Consider the following 25,252-nt stretch of genomic DNA (forward strand, 5'->3'; position numbering starts at 1 on the left):
ATGACAAATTCGAGCCAGCCATGGTAGGAGAAGCAGATGCACAAGAGCACAAATACAAGCACACAGTGAAAAACAAGTGTTTTGGTTTATGATGATAACAAGGAGACCATCAGGACATTCTTTTCCAGGCAGATGTGCTGTTCAAAATAAAACACTCCCCAATGAGAAGGAAAACGAAGCACTCACAAAAGGTTCTGTTGAATTCTTTTAATAACACTAAGAAAATATCATAGTATTAAAGTCCTGCATGGGATCCTCAAAAGGTTATTTCTGTTGGGATTTCTTCGTGTTTATAAACCAAAGTTCTTCCCTCCCCCCCCCCCCAACTGTGTTTCCTTTTCAACCAACTACTCCTTTAGAATGGCATTTCCAGTTAAAACACAGCTAACCTATAAATACCTGAATACCACACCACACATTGTGTGCGTGGGTTTTGTTTAAATCTGAGCCGAAGTAATGGTAAATCTATTCAACACAGGGAAGCAAACGTCAATCTGTTAAGCAGGGAATGTAACAGCCAGCAAAGAATACATTGCATACATAATACAGAAGGAAAACATTATCGTCTGGAGTATGTGAAATTACACTGATTTTGCACCTTACACCTATTAGAAGTTACTCTGTTGGCCAATACTAATCCACTGAAGAAGCAGAATGTTGGTCAGAAGTCTAATGTTTCCTGTACCAGCACAGAGAGAATATAAGCAGTCCAATGCTGTTAAAAAGAAAACATGAAATCCAGCTCATGTTTCTGGTTAGGGATCGATTTCTTCGGGAACTACTGTTAACATAACATCTTCGTTGCCCCTGCGTACGACCATGTTCAGTGTACTGTCCTTTTTAATAATGTCACTGACATCACTGGCTGAACTTATCGACTGTCCATTGATGCTTATAATCACATCGTTGTCCTTCAGGCCACCACTGAAAACACAAAGCAGCAGTGTGTTATTCTAATTGCCATCTCATTATCTTTACAACAGTGCTTAAAGCCCAAGATTGCTGGTTTTTTGACTATTTCCCACCCAAAGGCAGTTGCACAGGGATGCAGCGGGCATGCAAAAAGCAATTGGAATTTATGAAGTGGTGGTGATTACAACACAATGCAGAAACCTCAGAAATCCGATGGACGTACAAGATTGGTGGATCCCATGTTTCACCGTCTTTAAGGGAATTCACTATTGCAAATAGTGTAATAATTCTGCACTAAGGATCCTAGATGCTGATTTGGTACAGGACGGAGGCGTATTTCTCTCGTAAAATAATTGTGACCAGGCACTCATGTTAGAGGGGAAATTTTCCAGTCTTCTTCGTGTATACAATCTGAGTGGCACTATGTGTTAACACATGAGGAATTTTAGTCCCAGATCCATACTGTTCTCCATACCTAACTAAAACACAAAGATCAGGTGATTTGCCAGTAAAACCTGAGCAGAATAACACACACAGCAATCTGACCCAGTCACCAAAAAGCATGTGTGTCCTTCCTCTTGCTTGTCCATAGCCCTCAGAATCCTTTCTCCTGATCTCAAGCACCATATGAAAACCAAAACCTTCTACGACACATAATCACAGAATGGTTTGGGTTGGAAGGGACCTTAAAGCTCACCCAGCTCCAACCCCTGCCATGGGCAGGGACCCCTTCCACTAGAGCAGCTTGCTCCAAGCCCCTGTGTCCAACCTGGCCTTGAACACTGCCAGGGATGGGGCAGCCACAGCTTCTCTGGGCACCCTGTGCCAGCGCCTCAGCACCCTCACAGGGAAGAGCTTCTGCATAAGATGTAACCTAAATCCCCCCTGTTCAAGTTTGAACCCATTACCTCTTATCCTATCACTACAGTCCCTGATGAAGAGTCCCTGACCGCATCTTTGTCAGCCCCTTTAAACACTGGAGGGCTGCTCTGAGGTTTCCACACAGCCTCTAGTCTCCAGGCTGAGCAGCCCCAATTTTCTCAGCCTGGCTTCAGAAGGGAGGTGCCTCAGCCCCTGATCATCCTCATAGCCCTCCTCTGAACCCAACAGCTCCATGCCCTTCTATGTTGAGGACATCAGATAGACCAGAACTGGAGCCAGCACTGCAAGGCTCCTCTGCCCAGGGCTGTGTCTCTCCCTGAGCTGGCTGAGATTGCTGCTGGGACCAAGAATCAGGCTGGTGAGGAATACCATCAACCACAGTGTCTTGCCCGATCTTGCACAATGATCTGGCTCCAAGTTGTGGAAATATTAACCAAGTAACCAGATCAGACATGATTCAACCTTTCAACATAATCCTTCTTCACAAAACCACAGAGCAGTCATCGGCCTCTTCCGCCCACAGAAGACGCCTTACATGAGTGTCTCCTGCAAGCAGGATGCTTTGGCCAATGTTTGCAACAAATCTGGTTGCCTACTGAAGACATGGCTTAAAACATGTTCATTGGAGAAACCATTCCAGATTATCTCGGTCTCTTGTGCCGTCTCTACATCCAATTCGTACCCAGGACAGGGCACTGCAGAACTGTTCTGGTTCCCTGTCAGCATGTCTACACAATATGCATTGGAGGGGAAATGGCAAACCCATGGGCAAACCCATTGGCAAAAGGACTAGGAGTGGAGGAGACAGAGCAAACATGGGCTGCGTTTTAACTGCATCCTGATTTGAGTTTGCCTCCAAGTTATGAGGCTAGACTGCCTCACATTTCTTCTACCTCTCTAATATCCTTCTCCCACTCTCTGCTGTTATCTGCATTCCTATAACAATTTCTCTGCACCTTCAGATTGGACCTTCTTGTCAAGGCAGTCAGTTCAGTCCCACACTGGAGCAGCCACATTATTCCTACACTAACTGCAGTTTAATGTCACATTACAGACATACACCAGTATTCTGCATGACCACTGCTGACAAGAGGAATCATCTACAAAGCACAGCAATAATTCAGAGACCACGTTAGTTAAAGCTATGTATCGTACAGTGATATCCAAACTGCAACAAGGAGACATCATCCAACCATAGAATTGTAGAATAGTTAGGACTGGAAAGGACCTTAAGATCATCTAACTCCTTGTAGTCTCCCTAAGAGATAACATATGCCTGTTCCAAGTAGCTTTCTGCCTACATGCCTTTGGTGCTACATATGCCTTTGCTGCCATGAAGATTTACTCATCTTAAATGACCTGCAGTTTCAGAAAATGAATAAATTTTCCCATTTCCTACCTGGGATTATTCAGTGGTTTCATACCAAACAAACTCTGAAAGTGTCTCCAGCAGGAGCCAGGCTCACCAGTGCTGGTGACCACAGACCACATAGAATCCCAGACTGGTTTGTGTTGGAAGGGACCTTAAAGCTCATCCAGTTCCAACCCCTGCCACAGGCAGGGACACCTTCTGCTAGGTCAGGTTGCTCCAAGCCCCTGTGTCCAACCTGGCCTTGAACGCTGCCAGGGATGGGGCAGCCGCAGCTTCTCTGGGCACCCTGTGCCAGCGCCTCAGCACCCTCATAGTGAAGAACTTCTTCCTTATATCTAACCTAAATCTCCCTAAGTTTGAACCCATCACCCCTTGTCCTATCACTACCTGCTCTTACAAAAAGTCCCTCTCCAGATTTCTTGTCAGCTTCCTTTAGGTATTAGAAGACTCTTATAAGGTCTCCTGTACATCAGCCAGGCATCCCATGAAGTGTGGTACCAACCAGCATGTGAGCTTCTGAGCAAATACTGAGTAACACAAAGAAAAAGATCAGTCACCCAAAACCAAAAGCTCTTCCCAGTAGCGTGGCTCCTGACAAAGCTCTCACATAGAAGAGCATCTCCTGCCTAAGAGAGGATTTCACCCCTGATGGGGGAAAGCCAGGAGAGGTTCTGGTTTTGTCCAGCACTGAAGTGCTTGGGCTGAATTGGACACATCTTCACTAGGTGGTCGCAAAGCTTCTCCCTCACCCTCCTGCACGAGGGACCAGCGGGGCCGTGGGGAGCATGCACAAGCAAACGTCTTTATTCAGCACTGGCATCGGTACAACAGATGTCTTGGATGCAGTCACTGAGAAAAAATGAGGACGGAGTTTCCACGCCCACTGAATCCTTGCCCTTTCGGTTGGGAACGCTGACAGAGCTCCTGATATGTTCCCAATATTGCCCATCAGGGACCGGCCTGAAACCACAAACTGATTTCCAACAGACAACCTAATAGCAATCAGATGGTCGTAACTGTGTTAATTTAGCATGATGAAGATAGCCAGTTAAGCAGAGAACATTCCCTATCATGACCCCCTTAAGTCAGTGGCAGCGGTTTTGAGAAAAAAAGGACTTCAACTTACGCTTCAGCTGGTGTTTCTGGAATTACTTCAATAACATAGGCCCCAGAGACAACATCAGGAAAGTCTTTATGGCGATCCTTCAGCTCTCTAGCTTTGCTGGAAAATGAAGAAACAGCAACAAAAACATTTTGACAAGATGGGAAAAAAAAATAAGCAGGCATTTTTACTTAGTTAAGTCACTTAACATTCACTAGCTGAGGTATTTTACACATGTTGATGTGACACTTCCCACTTCGTTTTAACTCTTACAAGTGTTTCAAAGAATTATTACACCTCTTTTTGTACGCATATAGGTTTTAATGCCTATGTCTAGTCAATGAAACCTTTTCAATACATACAGAGGATCATAACTAAAACATTGCAAAACTTGGTCTTTGGAATTACCAGATCCTGAACATCTAAAAAACCTCTTCAGGTTTCAATGCTTTGTTATACCTGTGATTCTGCCCATGGGAAAACTTCTGGTTATTTCTACAGGATGTAGTAACACCTACTCATGAGTCTTCTCTGGTTTGGGTATGAGTAAGGAAATCCACACAAAAGCTTCATTTTGTATTAAGTGAATAATTTAATGAACATGATTTTATAGTACCGGAAAGATGCACATAGCTGCTGCGATTCTTGAAAACATACAACAGTAACAGAGCCCCAGGACACACCAACAATCACTACCTAGTCTCTTCTGAAGCATTAAGGAAAAGAAAAAGCCAAGGTGTTGATTAAAAGCTGGCTCAGTACAAGAGTCTACAGGAGAGTTCAACCATGTAGCAGATGAAAAAGAGCAAAAACTGGCTGCGAGTTGTCACCAGCACATACAGGGGCACACGCTGCTGGTTCAAACCTCCTTGTTTCTGCACATCCAAGAGCTTGATCCAAATGCATGCACTTCGGGAAGGTGAGGAACCACCACCTTTACTTACCTAGGAGTTAGAGACATCATTCGTATGCCAATGTATTTCTTTTTGGTTATAGCTTTTCCTACAGAAAGGAAAAAATGGGTTTTGGTCAATTACTCTTACTAAAAGAGCCTCAAAGGCCATAAACTTTCTGATTTCTTCAGAAATCAGCTCTTTTGAAGTACATTCAGAAATGTACTTCACAGCTCTTTCAAAGTGGTGAACTGGTACCTTTAGCTTGTCTGTCATGGGATTCAGTTAGGAACTTCTTGATTTTATCCGATGGGATAGCAAACGAGATCCCTGCTGTAACTTTTAATGTGTTAATTCCAATAACTTCACCATCCTGGAGAAGGAAGAAATTGTTATTAGCAAATGTGAAACGGCTCAAAGAGAAATGGGTGTTTCCTTCCAACCAACCACAGACACACAACACACTCTGTAGCTGGGTTTTCAAGTTGCTAAATGACTTCTTTAAATCTAACTTTTTGGGCGTGTTGATAAAAAACTATTCCACACTTTTGAAAACTGATGTGGATATTCACCTTCTAGCAGAAGAGAGACCAGAACTGGGCAGCTCTCCTGCTTCCAGCAGACAAGCGGCATATTCTCAGCCAATTTTTGTCTGTTTATTTCAGCAGGCACCTCACGAAGCACAGCACCAAGCTGTTCTGAGCAGATATTGCATAATAATATAAACGACAGTTCATCAAAATCAAAAAGCTTTTCCCGGTACTGTGGCTCCAAGAGAGAGTTTCAGATCAAACATTCTGCTGTCAGCTGCTGATTCAAAACTCTTTTGAAATCTCAGCAGCTTCCCTCCCTCATATAACCCAGATAAAAACTTTCCAACTGTAATTCTTTAAGAGGTTACTAGTGCTGAAACTGTACTTTGAGTTGGGCGAAAGAAAGATGCCAAATCTCCAAGGCAGAAACTGTGGCTACCTCCTCCTTCCAGTTTGTGCTGTCCCTCCTCGAGGACCACTGGCTCGCCTCCCTTTGACCCCATGTGCTCCATCTGAGAGACTTCACACAGCAGTTAGGTTTTGTAACTTGCTTCAGTTGTTCTCTCTGGGGCTTATCCACAGTTGCTGGAGGTCAATGCTATGTTGTACAATAGCAGTAAATAAACCCTAATATCCTGATAAATACAACCCCCTCGGTGTGATTTAAAATAATGGGGGTTTTGAACCATTATGCTGAGCTGCAGTATAAAAAACCCCCAGTACTGTCAGTTGCATGGTACACAGTGAGGGCAAACGCCTCCACTTTAAAATGTGCTTCTAACTTTTTGCAAGGCATGTGGCAAAAAAAATTGGGCATTACACTTGCTCAAAACTATGCAAACTATAAAGACCTTAAATATTGAAATCCAAGCGCATTTTGGGACTCGCCAACATGAACGCAGAGCAGTGATTAGTAAGAGCCACGTGAATTTTGTGTCGTCAGCCAGATATGAAGCTCTGAATCACGATTCTGGCGTGGGGCTTTGTTTGTTTGTTGGTTTGAGTGGGGTTCTTTGTTTTGTTTTTAAACTAAAAAGTTATAAGCTTGATACTCAGCAAACGTAAAGGAGCTCTTACCAGATTTACTAGGGGTCCTCCGGAGTTCCCATACTGAAAATAAACACATGGCAAGAACATGTTTTAGTATCTACCTCTTCATTTATGGCAAGCAAAACATTAAAGAGATTTCTGAAATATTTCTGTAGCATTTTTTTCATTCTCCATTAAATCTGTGCAATAGAACAGTCCAACATCCAAACCCACTAACTACACTTAATATCACCCCTTTTAGCTGAGCTTTGCAAATGCTTAGTCCTTCTTCTCCTGCCAAAGTTAAGAAAGCCAAGGTTTTTCTTTTGTTTTAACAGTACCACACTAGCAACTTCAGAAGATTTTTAGGACAGCTCTGGGAGCTGTTAGAGAAGATTTCTTACAAGGCCAACAGCAGAAGTACAAAACCCATTGTTTTGCCTGAATGCAGAAACAAGCTTGAATCCTTAAACTAAGCTTGGCTTCTGTTTTAGCAAACACGATGGATTTTGAAAAGACACTTATTTGCCAGAGAAAAATGCATCCTCCCTTGTAAGAATTTTGAAGTGAAGGCAGATATTGTACTTAGTGTGGTTCCTTGGGGACTTTCAAACAACAATCAAGTGCTGCTGGAGTGCAGATGTCCGTATTTACAAGGATGAAAGGAAGGCCAGACTACCCTCACTGCTCTTAAGAACTGAATCACTGCTGAGATTTTCAAACTACTCAAGAAATATAAGAGCTGGAGTGGATGAGGCTCAAAGCAGGACGCACGTTGATAATGGCATCTGTCTGAATGTAGTCCATATCGGAGTTGCGGAGCCCCAGCTCCTTCCCTCCACGTTGAGTAGTACTGACGATCCCTGTCGTCACTGTGTTTTGCAGGGAAAACGGACTTCCAATCGCCACCACAAATTCTCCTGGCCTCAAGTCTGCAGATTGCCCGAGCAGAAGAACTGGCAATTTACCCTACAAACACACAGAAAATTAAAATATGAGTTGAAAAAGAAACAAGAAAAATTCGTATGTTAAAACACTGCAACAGTGAGAACAAACTACGGAAGCATGAACGCATCAATGGAGCAGAGAAAAAGAGAGAGGCTTTTATCTCTTGGCGACTTTGCTTGTTCTATGTTCTTTGACTATTTCATGTGGCTTGGGACAGAAACATCCCAACAAGTTTCTCCTCCAACAAGTGGGCTCTTTGCACTGCGGTACTTTTTCCACAACAGGTACCCATTAAATCAAACGCAATTAACACACCAAAGGAATAGCTCCTCCCCGCTGTACAAAGCAAGCGTTTGAGGACACTATGAATGAGTTGTTTGCAGCAGCTTCTTGAAATAATTTCCCAACAGCTGCTGAAATAAAAGTAATATTGAGAGTGAGCACTAGAGAGTCATGAAAGCAACAGGCAAAGTGTGTCAAACATGTATATGTGTAGTTAAAAGCATTTTATATTCTCATAAGACACCAGTTAATGTTTCATCTTACTTTGTTTTCAATACAGTATCTCTTCTAAATAATTATATTGCCTCCTACATACACTGATTTAAAGACTTTATGGGATTTTTCTATTCTGACAGTAAGGAACACCATTATACTCTACTTTCAAGATCTTATCTCTAATCATATTAAATATCATGTGACTGAAGACATTCCCATTATGGCACAAAGCATTCTTAAAATCCAGCATCAAGAAGGAAGGGAAGGTTGGATCCACACACCCTCACTCAATGCAATGGATCAAGGGAACCACGTGTGGTTGCGACAAGATGCGTTGTATCTGCACAGGAACTGAACTGGCTGGATAACAGATGATTCCAGCTGGACCAATAACTCCCCCTGCAGCAATCAGAAAACAGCTGGGAAGGCCTCCTACTCACCAAGTAAATAGAGAAGGGTGTTCTGAAACAGATCATCCTTGAAATAAATACTTTGCCTTTCCTTACCACCTGTCTGTAAAACATTAAGCAGCATTCCTCCTTTCCTGGCATTTTTAAGGTCTTTACCCTTTTAGTGATGCAACACATTTTTTAATCTGCCAATGATCCTGACCCTCCCCAGGTATTTAACTACATATTTACTATGAGGGTGCTGAGGCGCTGGCACAGGGTGCCCAGAGAAGCTGTGGCTGCCCCATCCCTGGCAGTGTTCAAGGCCAGGTTGGACACAGGGGCTTGGAGCAAGCTGCTCTAGTGGAAGGGGTCCCTGCCCGTGGCAGGGGGTGGAACTGGATGAGCTTTAAGGTCCCTTCCAACACAAACCACTGGGATTCTTTACTTAATCATGTCACTAGGCTATTTCCATAAGCATCAATGGACCTCTACATGTTCAAATTCAGGTTTCAGCTTAAGGATTTGGAGGATTAGAAGGTTACTGAACGCAAAATCAAAACAGAAGAAGTCTGAAAGGATGCACATTTTGCTTAGCAAACCTAACCTTAATCGAGCTTTCCTTCACACACACCCCACTTAAAAAATCCGTTGCTTTGCTCAACACACCTGGCCACAAAAGGAAAAAGGCTTTAGTATAAACTTTCACAATAGAACAGTGATTCTAGATGCAGTGGAGTCCATACCTAGAGATTAACTTAAACCAGTTTTCAAGGAGTTACTCTATTAAAAACCAGAGTACCTTTGAGGTATTCTTGAGCTCTGTATCTAAAGTGGAAGTATAAATTGGCTTAATGCCTTGTAATTCATTCCTCCTGGAAAACTTGTAAAGGTGATTTTTTCATTCCATACCTCTTCCAAAGCACACAGATTTATGTACCTCTACTTGATGGAACATAAAGCTATATACTGCGGGCTCACGCAGCAAAGAAACAAGGCAGCATCTAGTATGCCCTGATTATTTGCACAGATTACCAAGTTATAATTTAATTTCAGAAGTTAACAGAAGCTGAGTCACTACTAAAGCTGGGCAAGAAGGGAAAATATTATTGTGTTTAAATAGGAAACCAAGAGGCAGCTCTTTAGTTGGCTTTTGTCACCAGCAGCTTTGAAAGCCTGTATTGATAAATGACCCTTAGGGACAAAAATCCACTAATATAAACTAACCCAAATACCCATAATTTTGTATTTTTCACCTACAACTCTATTTCAAATATCCTAGGAGATAGATAGACACAAATATCCTAGGAGATGGATACATTCTACCTGCAAAGTAGAAAGTAAAAACTAATGACATCGGTCATCACCATATGCTGCTGCAGATACAAAAGTTATGCTTTTAATATTTAACAAGCCTGGTCCTGTGTATCCTTTATCCAATTTTGCCACAACTCCACCAGCAAAATTTTACTCAGATGAACAGATTGTTTCAATAAAACTCATTGCCAAACCCCAGACAGGACAAGATGCTCTATGGAAACTTATCTTTCAGTCTCCAGACAGCAAGAAAATAATTAAGCCAAGTGCTTGTTAAACAGAATCAGTTGGAGGAGCAACAGACCAGGCAGCAGAGTAAAGAGAAAAACATTTCCCTTTCTAATGCTCTTTCAGAGGAAAGTTTTCACAACCAGCAATGCCCTGATATTAAAAAATAATTACCCATGGCCCCTGTTGGTGCCATAGCCTTAGATAAACCCAAAAGGCTGTGGTTTAACTCTGGGAAGGATTCAGCAGCATTACCCAGTTTCCCCATCTTATTTCCAGCCGCAACATCCCAAGGCATCACTGCTGAGTGGTTCATCATCTCAGACCACAGCCCTGACTCCAAGGGACCTCTTCAGTACAGCGGGAAACAGGCAGCTCCGATTAGCTGTGCTGGGAAGCACGCAGTATATGCAACACAAACAGCCCCATATGGGTATTGTTTGGATTGAGGGAGCACCCTGGCCCTTCCTTCGCTCACCAGATGCTCTTAGGCTTACGTAGCACGTGTTTTCAAGATGTTGTTGGTCGAGAGCAGCATCTCTTTTTGGCACTGATTTTCCTTATAACAAAAAAAAACCTCCAACACACACTACCAAAGTGGCTTTTGCTTGTAGCCCAGTGCACTGAAAAGGGATACTTTACAGAGAAAGAGGACATTTATCAGCAAACGAAACATGGGCAAGCAAAAGAAACCAGAAATCTTATTTTTTTCATTAATAGCAAAAAAGAAGACCGGTTATGTACAAAGTTAAAGACTTTTTACACCATTCTTGAGCTATAAAAACAGTCACGAAGCCAAAATTGCAACTGGCAGCAGAAAGAAAATACATGAACAACCTCTGACTAATACAATTACTTTTGATTGTGCTGCGTTTTCAAGCCTGTGCCTATACTAGCGAGGCTTCAAAGTGTAGCGCTGCATGGATTGGCCGTGGGTCACCCATGTGATTCAATGTGCTTTCTGGAAAGAGGCTGGCCAACCTTTCCTTTGCTAGGAACAAAACATCAACTGCAACCATTGCCTTGGTCTGTACATATTTTGAAACATAGCTATGGAAAATGTGCTCTCTATTCCTTCTGATTTCGCTGTGTGCTGCAGAGCACGCTGACAGCGCTGCGTGTAAATAAACTCTTATCAGTGCCTCTGCTAGTAAATGCTATGAAGAATTGGTTATAATAAATATATGCATTGTAGTGGCTCTAAATTTGGGGGGGTTCTCTCTAAAACAAAACCCTTAGAAATCACATTGCCATGTTCAGATTTAAACTTTCCACTATCAACCCCCCCCACCTTTATTTACATTGGTGAGGTGGTTTTGTAGTGAAAGCAGTATAAACACAACCAAAATCCCTGGGCACCAAGCGATCAAGTGGGATGTATGTCCTGCAGGCCACAGGAGGAGTGCTGGAAATGCAAGGCAAGCCTTTAGAGCAGTGTTGTAACCAGAATCATATCAGATGCACATTGTGCCCTCACACCCTTCCACTGCCAATCTCTTGTCAAGGATGTTAAGGCATTGTAAACCAAGTTTAAGTGCTTGGGATTTAGGGCTCCTAATAACCACACTTAATAAAGGGCACTCTTCAGTTCTCACAGGTCATCAGGATGACACAGCTACCGTTACAACTCGTGATTCTCTTGGGTTAACTATAGATTTGCCACAGCAGTTAATTAAAATCCCAGGCAAACGAGCATGCCTTGCAGCACAGCAAACAGGCAGCCAGAAACACCCAGCACCTCAACCCAGCTTTCCCAGTGACTCACTGCATGACCTTGGGCAACACATAACATCCTTCCTATCCCTCCGTTTTTCATTTGATGCAGCCTCGGGGCTCTGCTGGGATCTGTGTTTACTCAATAAAACAAATCTGCAAGCAGGCATTGTGCAGGGACACAGAAATAGGACTAAACATGCAAAACCATAAGTGGCACATGACTCACTGTTTACACCCAGCCAGAGAAGGAGCCATTAATTAGTGTTAATATTTTAAGCCTCTCTCATCCCAAAGGGCTTCAGACATTTTTATATATGGATTTGACTCCAGCCCTGGATAAACATCACTCCCACGAAAATGGAGAGCTGCACAGCACCACAAGAAACGGCTCCATTCAACAAGAAGACACAGCTATTGTGGCACGGGAGGTTAGGACAAGGCTAGAACTACAGCAGCATCAGCCAGGAGCCAGGCGTTGACCTGATGTACATTAGCAATATAGGCTGAGTCAGGTAAAAGAAGTAGAGCCGGGACAAATGAGCTCTGAAACTAAAAGAGGCAGCACATGACTACCACCAGACAGGGTCAGTGCCACAGAGATATAAAACCCAAGAGACAGATGGCCATAACCAGGGGCTGTTTCACTTGGAACTTCTATATCCGCGGAATAAGCGACTGTCTCCATGTTGGCAATGAACGTAAGCAAATCCCTTCTCTGCTCTGTAATCTCCTTCGTTTGTGGAAGGAAGAGCATGAATCTGCAGGAAGCAGTTTGCAGTTCAAGAAGCCGATGAAGAGGAGACAAATGTCCCGGGTTCGACAGCAACAGACTTCCCTCGTGCTTTTTATTTTTAGGTGGAAGAGAAACAGATGCCTGTGGAATATACTAATGCAGCTGTAAGGGACCCTGGCAAAACACGGGGCTTCTCTGGGAACTGCACTTCTGTGCTCATTAATGAAACTATTCAATGTCATGGCAAAATCAAAACACAGGCCCATGAGCATATATAAAAATGGGGAGTATCACCCACAATCTCGAAACTGCTTGACAAAAGGCCAAAGAAAATGAAAAGCCCGAGCTGAATGCATTACAAGCCTCCAAAAGTATTTCATCTATAGTTAGAACAACAAAACTGAGTCTCCTTATCTAAATACGGAGCATGGGAAGCTTGCAGAAAAAAAAATAGGAAGGAGGATGAAGAGTGTTTTGCTGTGTCACCAGGATTTCAGCTACCTGCCAAGATATTGCTGCTCTCCCCTATATAAAATGGAATCAAGCACCCTGCTGCTGGCAGACCCACCCCAGAGGTATGTATGTGAGCATTTTGCTGCATGGGGAGCTGGACCAGCGCGTCGTCCCTGCAGCGAGGGCTACTAGGAGCTGAAGATGACAGGAAAGCACTGCTTAAACTGATGAGTTAACATCCACGCTTTTTATGAGCTATTTCACTTCTATGGGTCCTGAAGACTTCTGGAAGCAATATGTGGGCTTCCTCAGGCTCTCGAGAGGAAGCACTGTAACATCCAGGGACAGATTTCAAAGTGAAATAGCATTTCAGAAAAGCCACGGACATCTGGTGCTCAAGCAGTTTGTTCTTTCAAAGTGTGGGCTATTAAAATATTGATATACAAACAGGGAAGTTTGCTTTGCTGCTTCCTCCAGTTTGTACACACAGAAAGCAAAATCCCTCAGACCACAAAGATACAGACGCTGCATTGCCTCATGAAACCACTGAAGGAATGAGGGCAGAAAGTCTTGTTGATTTAAGCGTCAAACTAAGTGGTTGTTAGCAAGATGGAGGGCAAACCCTAAGCAAAAGGGCTGAGATACTACCACGAGTTAGAGATTGTTCACAAACCCACTACTGCTGTACCATGTAGGGGCCAAATCCGGCCTGGAATACAGAAGGCAGCGACTGGTCACACTGAGGAACAAAAATCTTCAGACCCTGCCATGTCTCCCCTGATATACATGCTATAGCAGTTGGTGGCAAGTGTCTCATGGCCGTTTTTAATTACTTAGGAAGACGATACACCCCAAAATGAAGGCAGTCATGGTGCTCCCCACTTCTGCATTGTCACTGCCAAACCACAGGCCCTTGCCACAGAGACCAATTCTGCAGGCAGAGTCCTATTTCCAGGGGTGAACAGGGTCTCCAGGCAAAAGCCATCTTTACCTCCCACTAATTTTTGCCTTCCAGCTTTGATCCAGATGAGGGCACAGGGCTCTCTCTCAATTCTGCCCTCCGTTAATCCTGACATTGTCCATTAAACCACCCAAAAATTTCCTTTCCTCCTCCTGGTGTCTACAGTTCTCAGCAGCTGTATCACACATCCTCATTTAACAAGGTAGTTATTTGTGCTGAGACGAATTTCACAACCCAGGTCTGCCAGCTCGAGAGCATCTGCTTCTTGGGAGTGTTGTGCAATGTTCCTGATGGGTTTCACGCTCTCTGCAGCATCACGTGTGTCGCACGGGATGGGTTATTTCACCAGCCTCTGCCTATGCTGCCAAAGCCCCAGTTTTCCTAGCAAGTTTTGCATGTTCATATCCAAGCTGTCTGCAGCTGCACTGCTTCTTTCTAGTACTGCTGTCTCCTCAAAGCTGTTTGCACTTGGAAGGATGGTTATATTCCATCTGCGTTTACCGCACTTGACTCCAATCTTACTTCCCACTTTCACAAACTGCTGTGTGCCATGACAGACACAAGAAACACAGCTGCCTTCTTTTATAGGCTGTAAAAATTAGCCTGTTTTCGGATTAGAATAACAACCCCAAAATTCTGTTCCTCATTGACTGCAAAATGTTTTTTCATGGTAAAGAATTTCATTACCGTGCACAGGGAAACAGTTCATCCTCACTGGTGCTCAGATTTTACCACCCTCGTTCATATCCTACTGCACTCAGCAAAGCCAAATTAGTTCTAGTAATGTCTTTGGCCAGTTGGTCACAGCGTAAAGGAAACACAACACGCAGGCTGCTGCAAAACCTTAACAGTTTTAGGAATACCCAACTCACAGCCTAAACTCATGCTTCAAGCCCAGTTCTGTTCCTAACCACAAAGGCATTCTTTACCCTTCAGATCCTGCCTTAGCATGTCACACAAAAACACCCCCCCCCCTCAACATTCTGCATCTTTGATGTCACCTTTAAATAATTCATGCAAAAGGAAGAACTTCACCTCTAACTGCAGAAAAATTCTTAAGGATGGTTCCCATGCCATATCCAGACATTTAAAGGGTTATTTGTACCATCACATTGACTTCTTGAGTCATCAAATACATTTCAACGTCAACCAATTATTACCTATGTGATGTTAAAAAGCCACTTTATCAATCTGAATGATAGGAAGGTATTTCAGTACAAAAAAGGAAGGCTCAAACACTGAACTTGACTGGATACAGACAAACATTCCATCAAAGTTCAGTCTGAAAATCAGCTTCTGAGCTGTGTTTCCACTTTAACTTTCTGTGAACACTTAAAATGTTGTAGTTCTAATTCTTTAACTCAAAAACGTTGTGTTTCTAATTCTCCAAGTGCAAAGAAAGCATCATCCGTCCTGTACATAGAGGTGGTTCAGGCCTCACCTTGGATTGGGATTTCCCAATGCCATGTCACTAAAGCCAGCTGGAAAACTGGTCTCCTATCCCAGGAAAAAACAAGAAATACAAGAAGCTTTCCCCATGTCTTCTCAGAATTATCCTGAAGTGCAAGAGGCAAAGGCCATGGGGGAAGAACACACAAGGTTCTACAACTGACAAGACACTTAGCAAGAGTATGTCAGACCCAAGTTTATATCCATATTCTACCTAATTTAGAGCAGAGACATGGTATTTCATCTCCTGTACTCAGATGGATGCACTAAGCTGGCATTAGGAAAGGAAGGCTGGGAGCTCAGCCTCCAGGCACTGAGACGCTTCCCAAAGCTTCATTAAAACCAGCCCTTTTTTCTCGTAGACAACTGAATATTAACAGGTCAATCCCTCCCCAAAAAGAAAACTGTAGCAGATTTGGCTCTAGATACCTCTAAGACAGAAAACGTTTCCTGCCTTAAAGACCTTGCAAATATATATAAACGGATTAGGTTACAATGCTGATGTGCTGCTTGCAAAACAGGGTCAAAACTACATTCAAAATTCAACCAGTGGGAGAAGATGACTACAGCTTAATTACACAGCAGGCACTTTAAAAAGCAGAGCATCTGCCATCTTGCAAGTCGTAACAAGAAACACCAATCCCAGCCCTGTTTAACAGTGGTTTCCACTACAGGCAGCTCATCTGGCTGCATTCCCTTCTTTCCAAGCTGCTGCCAGTTTTCCAGGTTCTCCCTTCCCGTAAGCAGTTTACCAGGGAAATTTTGGAGCCATTTCTTTAGGGTTTCAAATAACATAAAACTTTCTGTCTGCTCTCTTCATAAGGCCTCAAAATAATCTGTCACATCAATTCAACATCTCCTCTCTTTGACTCACCAGCTTCTCTCTTCTCTGAAACTCACCCTCCTACTGCTTGAAGTCTTCTCACCACCATTTCTACTTTCCCTACCACGTTGTGCTTCCAACTTTAGAGTCACTTTTCCAGCTGCCCTTCAACCCCTGCCAACGCTGCCAGTTCTTATCCCCTTTGTTATTGCAGATCAACTTTTGCTTATTTTAATATAAAAATGAAAAAATAAGTGATTGATAGTTTACACCTCAGGAAAACAGGAAAACACAACATGGCAAAAACCATTCTGGGTACTGTGAAGGTTTTCTGCCATGTTGCTGTTAAGAAGCTTTTAAACAAGACCTAAGTGCTTTTAAATGACAAAGGTGGCAAGGGAGCAGCAGGAGCGCTTCATATCTTGGGTGATCCAAGAGTTCTGCATTAGACGTCTGATTTAGTCATGAACTCTGGCACAAACACTTTTGACCTCGCTGGGGAATAGGCCTGAACTAAAACAACACTGCAAGATCTACACATTTTTGAGTCATGTGTTTCAAATGAAACGTTCTTTCCCATTAAATTAACAGTCCAAACAAGGGAAACCAATATGAGCAGCACCCCAAGCAATCACATGCGTCTAACTGCATCTGCATCACACAGTATTTCAACACAGTATTCCACTTGCACTATGCTGTCGAATGTGCAGAGCTGCATGACAGCCCTTCTGCTGTTGCAGCAGGCAGAATAATGCTGACAACTGTATGCTTGAGATGGGGGTAGACTACAGATGGGAAGTTGCATTTCCATTTGTTCAGAAAACCACCTACGGTCTAAGAGCATCTTTCCAATGGCTTCAATTTGCACGTACAAGACTCTTCCTAAGATATTTTCCATTTTAGTCTCTACATCAGTGGTACAGAGGGACAAACGCATCCTCTAAAAGCAATTTGTGACTTCAGTATAGAATCATAGAATAGTTAGGGTTGGAAAGGACCTTAAGAGCATCCAGTTCCAACTCCCCTGCCATGGGCAGGGACACTTCACACTAAACCATATCACCCAAGGCCTCGTCCAACCTGGTCTTGAACACTGATGATCTGGGGATATAGAAGCACAAGACACATCCCTCTATCAGAAACAAGGGAACACACCCATTTCTTATCAAAGGAAAAGTTATATTAGCAAACATGTGTGTGTAAAGCAGCCAGCAAATTAAGTTGCTGGTTTTTATTTTGAGGATACATACAGAAGCGCTACGTACTTGCTTGCACTACACTGAGAGGTGATAAAATTAACCACTGCCAACCACAAACGTGGTGTTTAAAAACATGTCTCCACCTAGCTCAGATATCCTCTATAACCCAGACCACTGAACTACCAGCCTTTCTTCGAACATGAACAACAGCAACAGTTCTGCAACGGAGGATGCTAAATGAAGAGGAATGCAATGAGACTCGCTTTAACAACTCACCTGAGAATCTATTTTAATTAGTGCAATGTCAGCTTTTTCATCAACATCTTTAATTTTAGCTTCATACGTTTCACCGTTCTTCAGCTCCACCTTCACCCGGTTTTTGTTGGTGACGACATGGGCGTTTGTCACTATCAGCCCGTCTTCCGAGACGATGAACCCTGAACCACTGGCAACGGGAATCTCCCTCTTTGAATAAGGAAGTCTAAAAGACATGGGGAAACAAAGGTTTATTGCTGCAAAAAGCTGAAAGATCACAAATCACTAAAAAACACACAGCCCAAAAGAGTTTGGTGGTTTTTAATGCCTTAGGATATCTGCTGTTACTTGCTATCATTAAGAAGATAACATGCATGCATTAGCTGTTTTTTTTTTACTGCCAGGACTCTTAAGTGATCTTTAATTCTTAAGCACGACAAATATTTATCATCCCCAAACCCCTCTTTGCTATTACACAGCATCAATCAACATTTCTGGCACACTGGCTGTTGTTTTCAAGAACACGAAAATCAGAATGGGGCATCTTGTTTACTTGCGAAACAATTCAATGTGAACCACAGCAGGAGCTATCTTCTCCACCACATCTGCAATAAAGTTGTATTTGTGCCGCAGGCTATTAGGGTGTTCTTGGCCTGAAATAGGAACAGAAGACATGTCATGAGCTCTCCAAGAGACAAGGGAAGGGTCATTGCAAAACACCTGAATTAGAAAAAGCTCCAAGTGGGTATCTTTTTCCTCCTTAAAAGTCATCTGCAGTATAACCCTTGCCCACAGATTTCCCTTCTGCCTCTTTGCACAAGAAGAGGCAGTGTGCTTTATCATTAGGACAAAGGGATCTATGAAACCTTCTTGTTTCATGTGCACATAACTGGGCTATGAGGCTGTAGCTGCAGACCCCGACTGAGCACACTGCACTGCTGGTGGCTCCCATGCATCATAGAATCCCTGACTGGTTTGTGTTGGAAGGGACCTTAAAGCTCATCCAGTTCAATCCCCTGCCATGGTCAGGGACACCTTCCACTAGAGCAGGTTGCTCCAAGCCCTGTCCAAGCTGGCCTTGGATATGGGACACTGGAGGAGCACAGTGTTTAGTCCACCTCTGTGCTGCTCTTCCTTTGTGAACGGGATTTTGTACTCAGATGTCCCCTTTTCTGCTCTCACCTCTTTTCTGGATGGGCTGTTTAATCTGAGAACACCTTACAAGCTAAACAAATGGGTTCTGTTCCCCTGCCAAATACTCATTCTTACTGGCTTCTGAATGCCGAGGACAACAAAGTTCTAACCCCATGTAAACCTACAGCAGCTCCTGTGCATCAAGTGTAACCTGGGTATGAGGTTTGAGCTGCCTTCCCACTGGTGTCCCCCCGTTGGCTTGAACCATCAGCCTCTGCCTGGTACCCAAACACATTACACATGCTCCACACAACCATACCCAAGGCATCCTTTCCACCGATGGTCCATCAACTCCATAGAAGAGCCAATCCCACCTACTTTGAAGTTACTGAACCACCCTCAAGGCTACAAAGCAGATAGGCACACAAAAACAATGGGACCACAAAGCTCTGCATTCCTGGGCAGTGCTGTAACACAAAAGCTCATGGTCACTGAGTATTCGAGAGAGGTCAGGGGGGGATTTTTTTCAAAAGCAAGGGGATACCAAACTCCTATTGTGGAGGACAGAAAAGCCGCCTGCATCATCAGATGCCTAAAAATCCATTAAATCTCTGGGAAAAAACTTGCAGCTCTGACACAGCTTCACCTTCTCAAGCAGTCTGGGGGCAAAACAATTTTATTTGTAAATGGAGAGCGACTGAGCAATTGGAACACCCCAAAGAGTTATTCTGTATTTCCCTAGAGGCAAGGAGCACCCTTTGTTTTCACCATTTTATCTGATGCCTCCATCTCGCGTTATAAAAGCACAAGCCAAATCTGTAATTGACTTTCAGATGAGTATGAATGTGCTGTGCTGCTCCCATCCACCCTGGCCATTTGGCTTCTAAATCCACCCAGAGATTAAAGCAGTAAGCAGCTTGTGGATGGCTCTAAGTGATGGTGTAACAGGACGGTTTATCTGCAGTATTGTAGATACACGGGACTACCCTATAACGTCATCCCAATACTTGAATGACCTTCATTAGCTGAAAACCAGAGTGGAAAACTGCACTTTTTCAAGTACATACCAGAGACAAAAACCCATGGCAGGAGATTCGGAGGGCTCATTTGGGAACAAAATATTGCTGCTTGTAACACTAACCAGATATTGGTTTCAGGCGACTTAGCACTGCCCTCGTGAGAGGGGTGGATGCTCAACCCAAACACTGTCTGACTGCTCAAAGAACATGTTTTCCTCCTGTTTATACCCTATGAAGCATCTCAAGGGCTTTCAAATGCAATCAGTCATGAACAGCAGCCACAGCAGTAACCACATAATCTGCTATTCGGTTTCAGATCAGAGTTCAGAGATGTTAATCTGCTTTATAAAGCAGGAACGTCAATCAGGGAACTTCTGTCCTCACCTACTGTCTTCTTCAAAAGCATTCTATGCTTTCTCTGGTTTACACACAAGCTGTTGCCCTTTTATCCCCAAAAGGCATAAGGACTTGACTTGCTGATTGAAAAACATCAATTTACCAAAGGATTTATGTTCCCTTTATTAGCAACATGCACCTGCATTAGCAAATGTACCTGCATCATCACTATAAAGCTGACAACTACCACGAGTGTTTTGGAAAACTGGTAGTAGAATGAGAACTGCAGTTTGGAATTAATCACTTGCATTGAATAGGAGCTTTGACAGATTATCAGATTGGATTAACACAATGCTGGGATAAAACGCCACAGGGCACTACTGTATCCATCAATGTGCTTTTTGATCTCCTCTTATGAAATGATTTCACCTCAGTTTTCTCCTCAGCTGTAGGCATCCAAAGGTCACCTTGGAAAAGAGAGCTCCCGTGGATGAGGGAACTGCACAGAAAACACACAGCTTTTTTTAATGCCTTCAATCTTCTTTTTTTACATGTAGCTATTCAAGAAGAGAAAGGATGCCTAAGCTGTACGTGGTGAGACTACTAACACTTCAGCTCTGAGAGCTGCCTTCACTTGGAAATGGAAGCTCCAAACACCAAGATTTCAGAAGCAACAGTGCTTCATGTATAACCCCCTTCTCCTTGTGCAGTCCCAAACTAAGCCACCCAGTGAAAAGGTCAAAATTTCATACTCTGAAAAGAGTTAGATAATAAATCCTGATTCATGGCATACTGACCTAAAAAGCTTACAACAGCTCGCCACGCCTGCCTGTTGCTTATGTAGCAGGAATTCTTGCATTGTGTAACACCGTTTTGCAACAGCTCTTGAACAACTGCCCATTTAAATGGAAAACATACCTTTTTTTTCAGCAAATAAACAGAAGTCAAAGTACCGTTCAGATGAATTCATTGATGAATGCTAACACGCAAAACACTCCTAGCAACTGGTCTTTATCCTCATGGGACAACATTAAATCTGAAGGCTATAGTAAAGGTATTAATATGCTAAGAACTTCTTCTATCACTAAGTATCACGGGGCAAAAACGACTCAAGACCAAGATGGTCATGCGTGCAGGCATGCCATTTTCCCATTACATATATACTTAATGTTCACCTTAGCTACTTGCTCTTTGGGATGACTGAGCAATGTAGTTGGGAGCTGAGAGGAGCACTTTTACTACAAGCAACCACTATCTTAGATTTGAACCACCAGCAGGCACAGGCTACTACACGGAAGCCTAAAATGCCATAAAACCACCAATAATACAAACCGGATCTGAGCAGATGTTCATTCCTCAACCACCGTACGGTAGTTTCCAGCCATCACCAACCCCTGTAGGAGGCAGCAGGGAAATTCAGAACTTCTGCTTTCCTAAAACACATGTTTTCCAGCCATACTGCTAGTTCAGGGTCTTCAGGACAACACAGTTTGAAGAGTGGAATGAATACCATGTAACACCCTCCAAGTTTTCAGGTTTAAAATGCTGGGGACTCTGCAGTGATTTAGTGGACTGTGCTTAACTATTAAGCAACAGAAAAGCTGTAGCTTTAAGGTTTGATTGCTTATATGGGTTTGACTATTTAATCCCCACTGCCTGTATATTCTCATACATAAACAACATCCATCCTGACTAACAGGTACTCCACAAGCATGTGGCCAGCTCTTTAATTCCATACCGATACTGATCCCAAAAATGCAGTTTTCTCAGTTCCAAACTGCTTCTTTGGTATAACCAGTGTTGAATTAAGGAGACTAAAGTCTCCCCAGTTTCCTGGCCCTTTTCCTTTCCACCCTTCTGGAGCCGAGTTCCTAGTAAAGTCTTTTCATTATTTGTGGGGGTTGTGTTTAGGGCTGGAGTTTTTTATGGCAGTTTTTGTGTGTTTGTTTGTTTGCATTTAAATCCTTGAGAGGTGGGCTCGAATAAAGCTCTAGTTCCTAAATACCCTCCAGCTCTGGTGTTCACATCTTTACAGACTGTTCCTATTTCTCCTTATATGCTGTGATTGTGTTTTGCACTGCTTTTTATTGAACTACTGCACAACGCCCTAAATGCCCATGAGCATGGTTAAGAAACCTTTATTAATGACATTATAAAGATGATTGTTGTGAATTCAGTTAATGACCAAGAACAGACTTAAACCCCCATAAATAGGTTACAGCATGAAAAATTCCCAAGGCAACTAATTCCTCAAGGACTTCAAAGGTGTGCTGGCTGTCAGACCTTGAATGAAAAGGAGAATCTCTGCCAACTGGCATGAATAGGGCTAATATCAGTAAACAAACTGCTAGGAGGCAAGACAGGAATACCAAGCCATGGTAAAAAGCACAGCCAGCTGTAAACAGCTCAAATAATTTGTTTTCATAAAGAAGAGCCAAAAAGCAAATTAAGATCTGGGTTCTGATTAGGTCATTACTCAAAGTGATGCTTTACTGCTTAGGGCTCAGACATGCTGCTTTTGGTAATATTTTCAGCTAGACTGGAAAGATGCTTTGGAGATAGAAATCTCATGAAAGTAACCTCACCCCTTCTGTTGTGAGAACTGTATTTGCTGCTCTGGAAGGTCTTCTCTCGGTGTAGCTCCACCTCTCATGAGCTTCTCAGTCAGAAATGGATTTTTCCCCCATCTACTTCTCATGTGTTTTCCCCCTCTTGAAGTAGTTCTGCTCCCATTCATCAGGACCAGCTTGGGTCGCTGCCCATTCTCCTCGGTTTCCCAATTGCACCCAGTGCTAAGACATTCCCAACATTCCCATGTCGCCTTTCCAGTGTCTGAAGCTAAAACCAACACAAATATCTTATTCAATGGGACTTTTTATCTTAGATACAGAGAGGGGGGGGAAACAGGCGCACCCCAGCAATCACCAGCAAGCCTCCCTGTCACTTGGTGTGACCACAGCAGATATCATCATGTCCTAAGTCAAAAAGCTCGGATTCAGTCTGGAATCAAGCTTTCCATTTCTTTACAGGCAGCAAGAAACTTTCATTCCCATTAAGATTAAATAGAAAACCCCCTCAACTTGCCATAAAACATTAACCATAGACAGCAGCAACTATCAGTATTTGTAAGCTTATAACTGCTGAAGAGTTTTATGCAAATTATTATGCAAATTGCAGTGAGGGTGCAACACCTTCTCCAGGTTCATCACTATGAAAAGTGCAATGGCCCTATCTTTCCAGGAGAAGGACTCCCACGGTCTGCTAACATCAATGGAGGAAAACAGGGCTTGAGGCCAGGGATCTATGGTTAATCTATCTGTTCCCATTAACTCTATGTCCTAGGTTCAGCAGTAGCAGTCATTTTTCTCCTCCTTGGTAGCTGGTGCAGTGCTGTGTTTTGACTTTCAGCCTGGGAACAGAGCTGATAACACTGATGTTTTGGTCTGGCCAAGGACTTTGTGAGCCTCATGCTCTTCCAGGGAGGAGGGGAAGCCGGGAGGAAGCAGACAGGACACCTGACCCAAACTGACCAAAGAGCTATTCCATACCACAGCACGTCATGCCCAGGATGTAACTGGGAGTGAGCCGGAAGGGCTGGGAGACTGCGGGGTTGGAGGAGGTATCGGTCGGTGCTTGGTCGGGCTGAGGGGGCGAGTTATCGGTCGGCTGGTGCTGAGGTGTTGTATTCTCTTCCCTTGTTATTTCCTTTATCATTATTATCATTGGTGGTAGCAGTAGTGATTTGTGTTATACCTTAGTTACTAAACTGTTCTTATCTCAACCCGTGGGAGTTGCATTCTTTTGATTCTCCTCTCTGTCCCTCCGGGAGTAGGGGGAGGGAAAGAAGTTGGGGAGTGAGTGAACGAGTTACCTGATTGGGTTTAAACCATGACACTCTACAATGATCAGAAGTGTGTCTATGGAACCCTTGCTCAGTAACAGAGAACAAGCGGAGGCACCACAACCTCCTAATGTTTATGGGCTAACTAAGCTGCTCAGATTGCTGAAAATCACAGAATCCCAGACTGTTTTTTGTTGGAAGGGACCTTAAAGCTCATCCAGCTCCAACCCCTGCCACAGGCAGGGACACCTTCCACTAGAGCAGCTTGCTCCAAGCCCCTGTGTCCAGCCTGGCCTTGAACACTGCCAGGGATGGGGCAGCCACAGCTTCTCTGGGCACCCTGTGCCAGCGCCTCAGCACCCTCCCAGGGAAGAGCTCATCTCAGTCTCCCCTCGGGCAGGTTAAAGCCATTCCCCTTGGCCTGGCCCTACAGGCCCTTGTCCAAAACAGATGATTACTTCCTCCTGTACTTGCTGTTTGCTTAACGTTATATTCATGTACACATCCCCAGGCCTGAAAGAACATCTTGGGCTTGGGATTCTCTGCAGACTGAAGCCAGAAGGGTTTAAGCACTCACGAAACCTCTGGGCTGACAGAACCAGGGACTACGAACACAAACCGCAAGACTGCAAAGTTTTACTTGGAGAACTTCCACCTTCCCAAATAAAACTCCAACCGCTGGGGTTTGCACAAACTCCCATCCATGTCCTATAGGAAAACGCTAAACCTCTGACGCTGCTATGGAAACAAAAACTCCAGCAAATGTGCTTAGATCACCCTCAAAATGGTGGTATCAGCAAGCTCCCCTGGAGACACACAAGGAAAAAGTGATGTATGGGAATCACAGAACATTTCCAGAACCTACTGTTTTTAAAGAATTCAGCTGCAAGCCTAAATATTCCCCTTCCTATTCAAGGAGCAATTGTGTAATACACCAAAAAAAGGCTATTATGCAATGAAAACACCAAGAAAATAAGAAACAACCTTCTACGCATCATAGAGCAACTTTTAGAGTGATGGAGAGACTTGAGAGGTCTATACCACAGCACCTTGCTAATAATTGCAGTATTAAATCAGTTATTTTTTCCCCTGTATAATCCTAGGAGAAACTCAAAGACGCTTCACAGATTTCTTAGGAGAAAATCCATATTACTGTGACATTCCCTAAGGCAAAAATATTTTCTTAGCACTAAAGAAAGGGGAGATTCCAAGCATTTTATTCTTCCCAAT

The 25,252-nt window shown here is 43.4% G+C and overlaps 1 protein-coding gene across 1 annotated transcript in view; it reads right to left on the reverse strand.

Annotated features, from left to right (window-relative positions):
- Positions 1-320: 320 nt before the first annotated feature.
- The window catches only part of HTRA1 (HtrA serine peptidase 1), a 35,748-nt gene continuing 10,816 nt past the window's right edge, over positions 321-25,252 (reverse strand). The window contains exons 2-9 of the mRNA XM_057417307.1: positions 18,246-18,345; positions 17,714-17,918; positions 7,498-7,692; positions 6,772-6,804; positions 5,420-5,534; positions 5,213-5,270; positions 4,293-4,388; positions 321-924 (exon numbers count right to left, since the gene is read on the reverse strand). Of these exons, the coding sequence (XP_057273290.1) occupies positions 756-924; positions 4,293-4,388; positions 5,213-5,270; positions 5,420-5,534; positions 6,772-6,804; positions 7,498-7,692; positions 17,714-17,918; positions 18,246-18,345 (971 nt within the window). The 3' untranslated portion in view covers positions 321-755. The remainder of the gene's footprint in view (positions 925-4,292; positions 4,389-5,212; positions 5,271-5,419; positions 5,535-6,771; positions 6,805-7,497; positions 7,693-17,713; positions 17,919-18,245; positions 18,346-25,252) is intronic.

Source organism: Pezoporus wallicus, unplaced genomic scaffold, assembly GCF_028554395.1.
Source record: "Pezoporus wallicus isolate ANWC-B61680 ecotype Strahan unplaced genomic scaffold, APGP_CSIRO_Pwel_v1 contig_8188, whole genome shotgun sequence".
NCBI lineage: Eukaryota > Metazoa > Chordata > Aves > Psittaciformes > Psittacidae > Pezoporus > Pezoporus wallicus.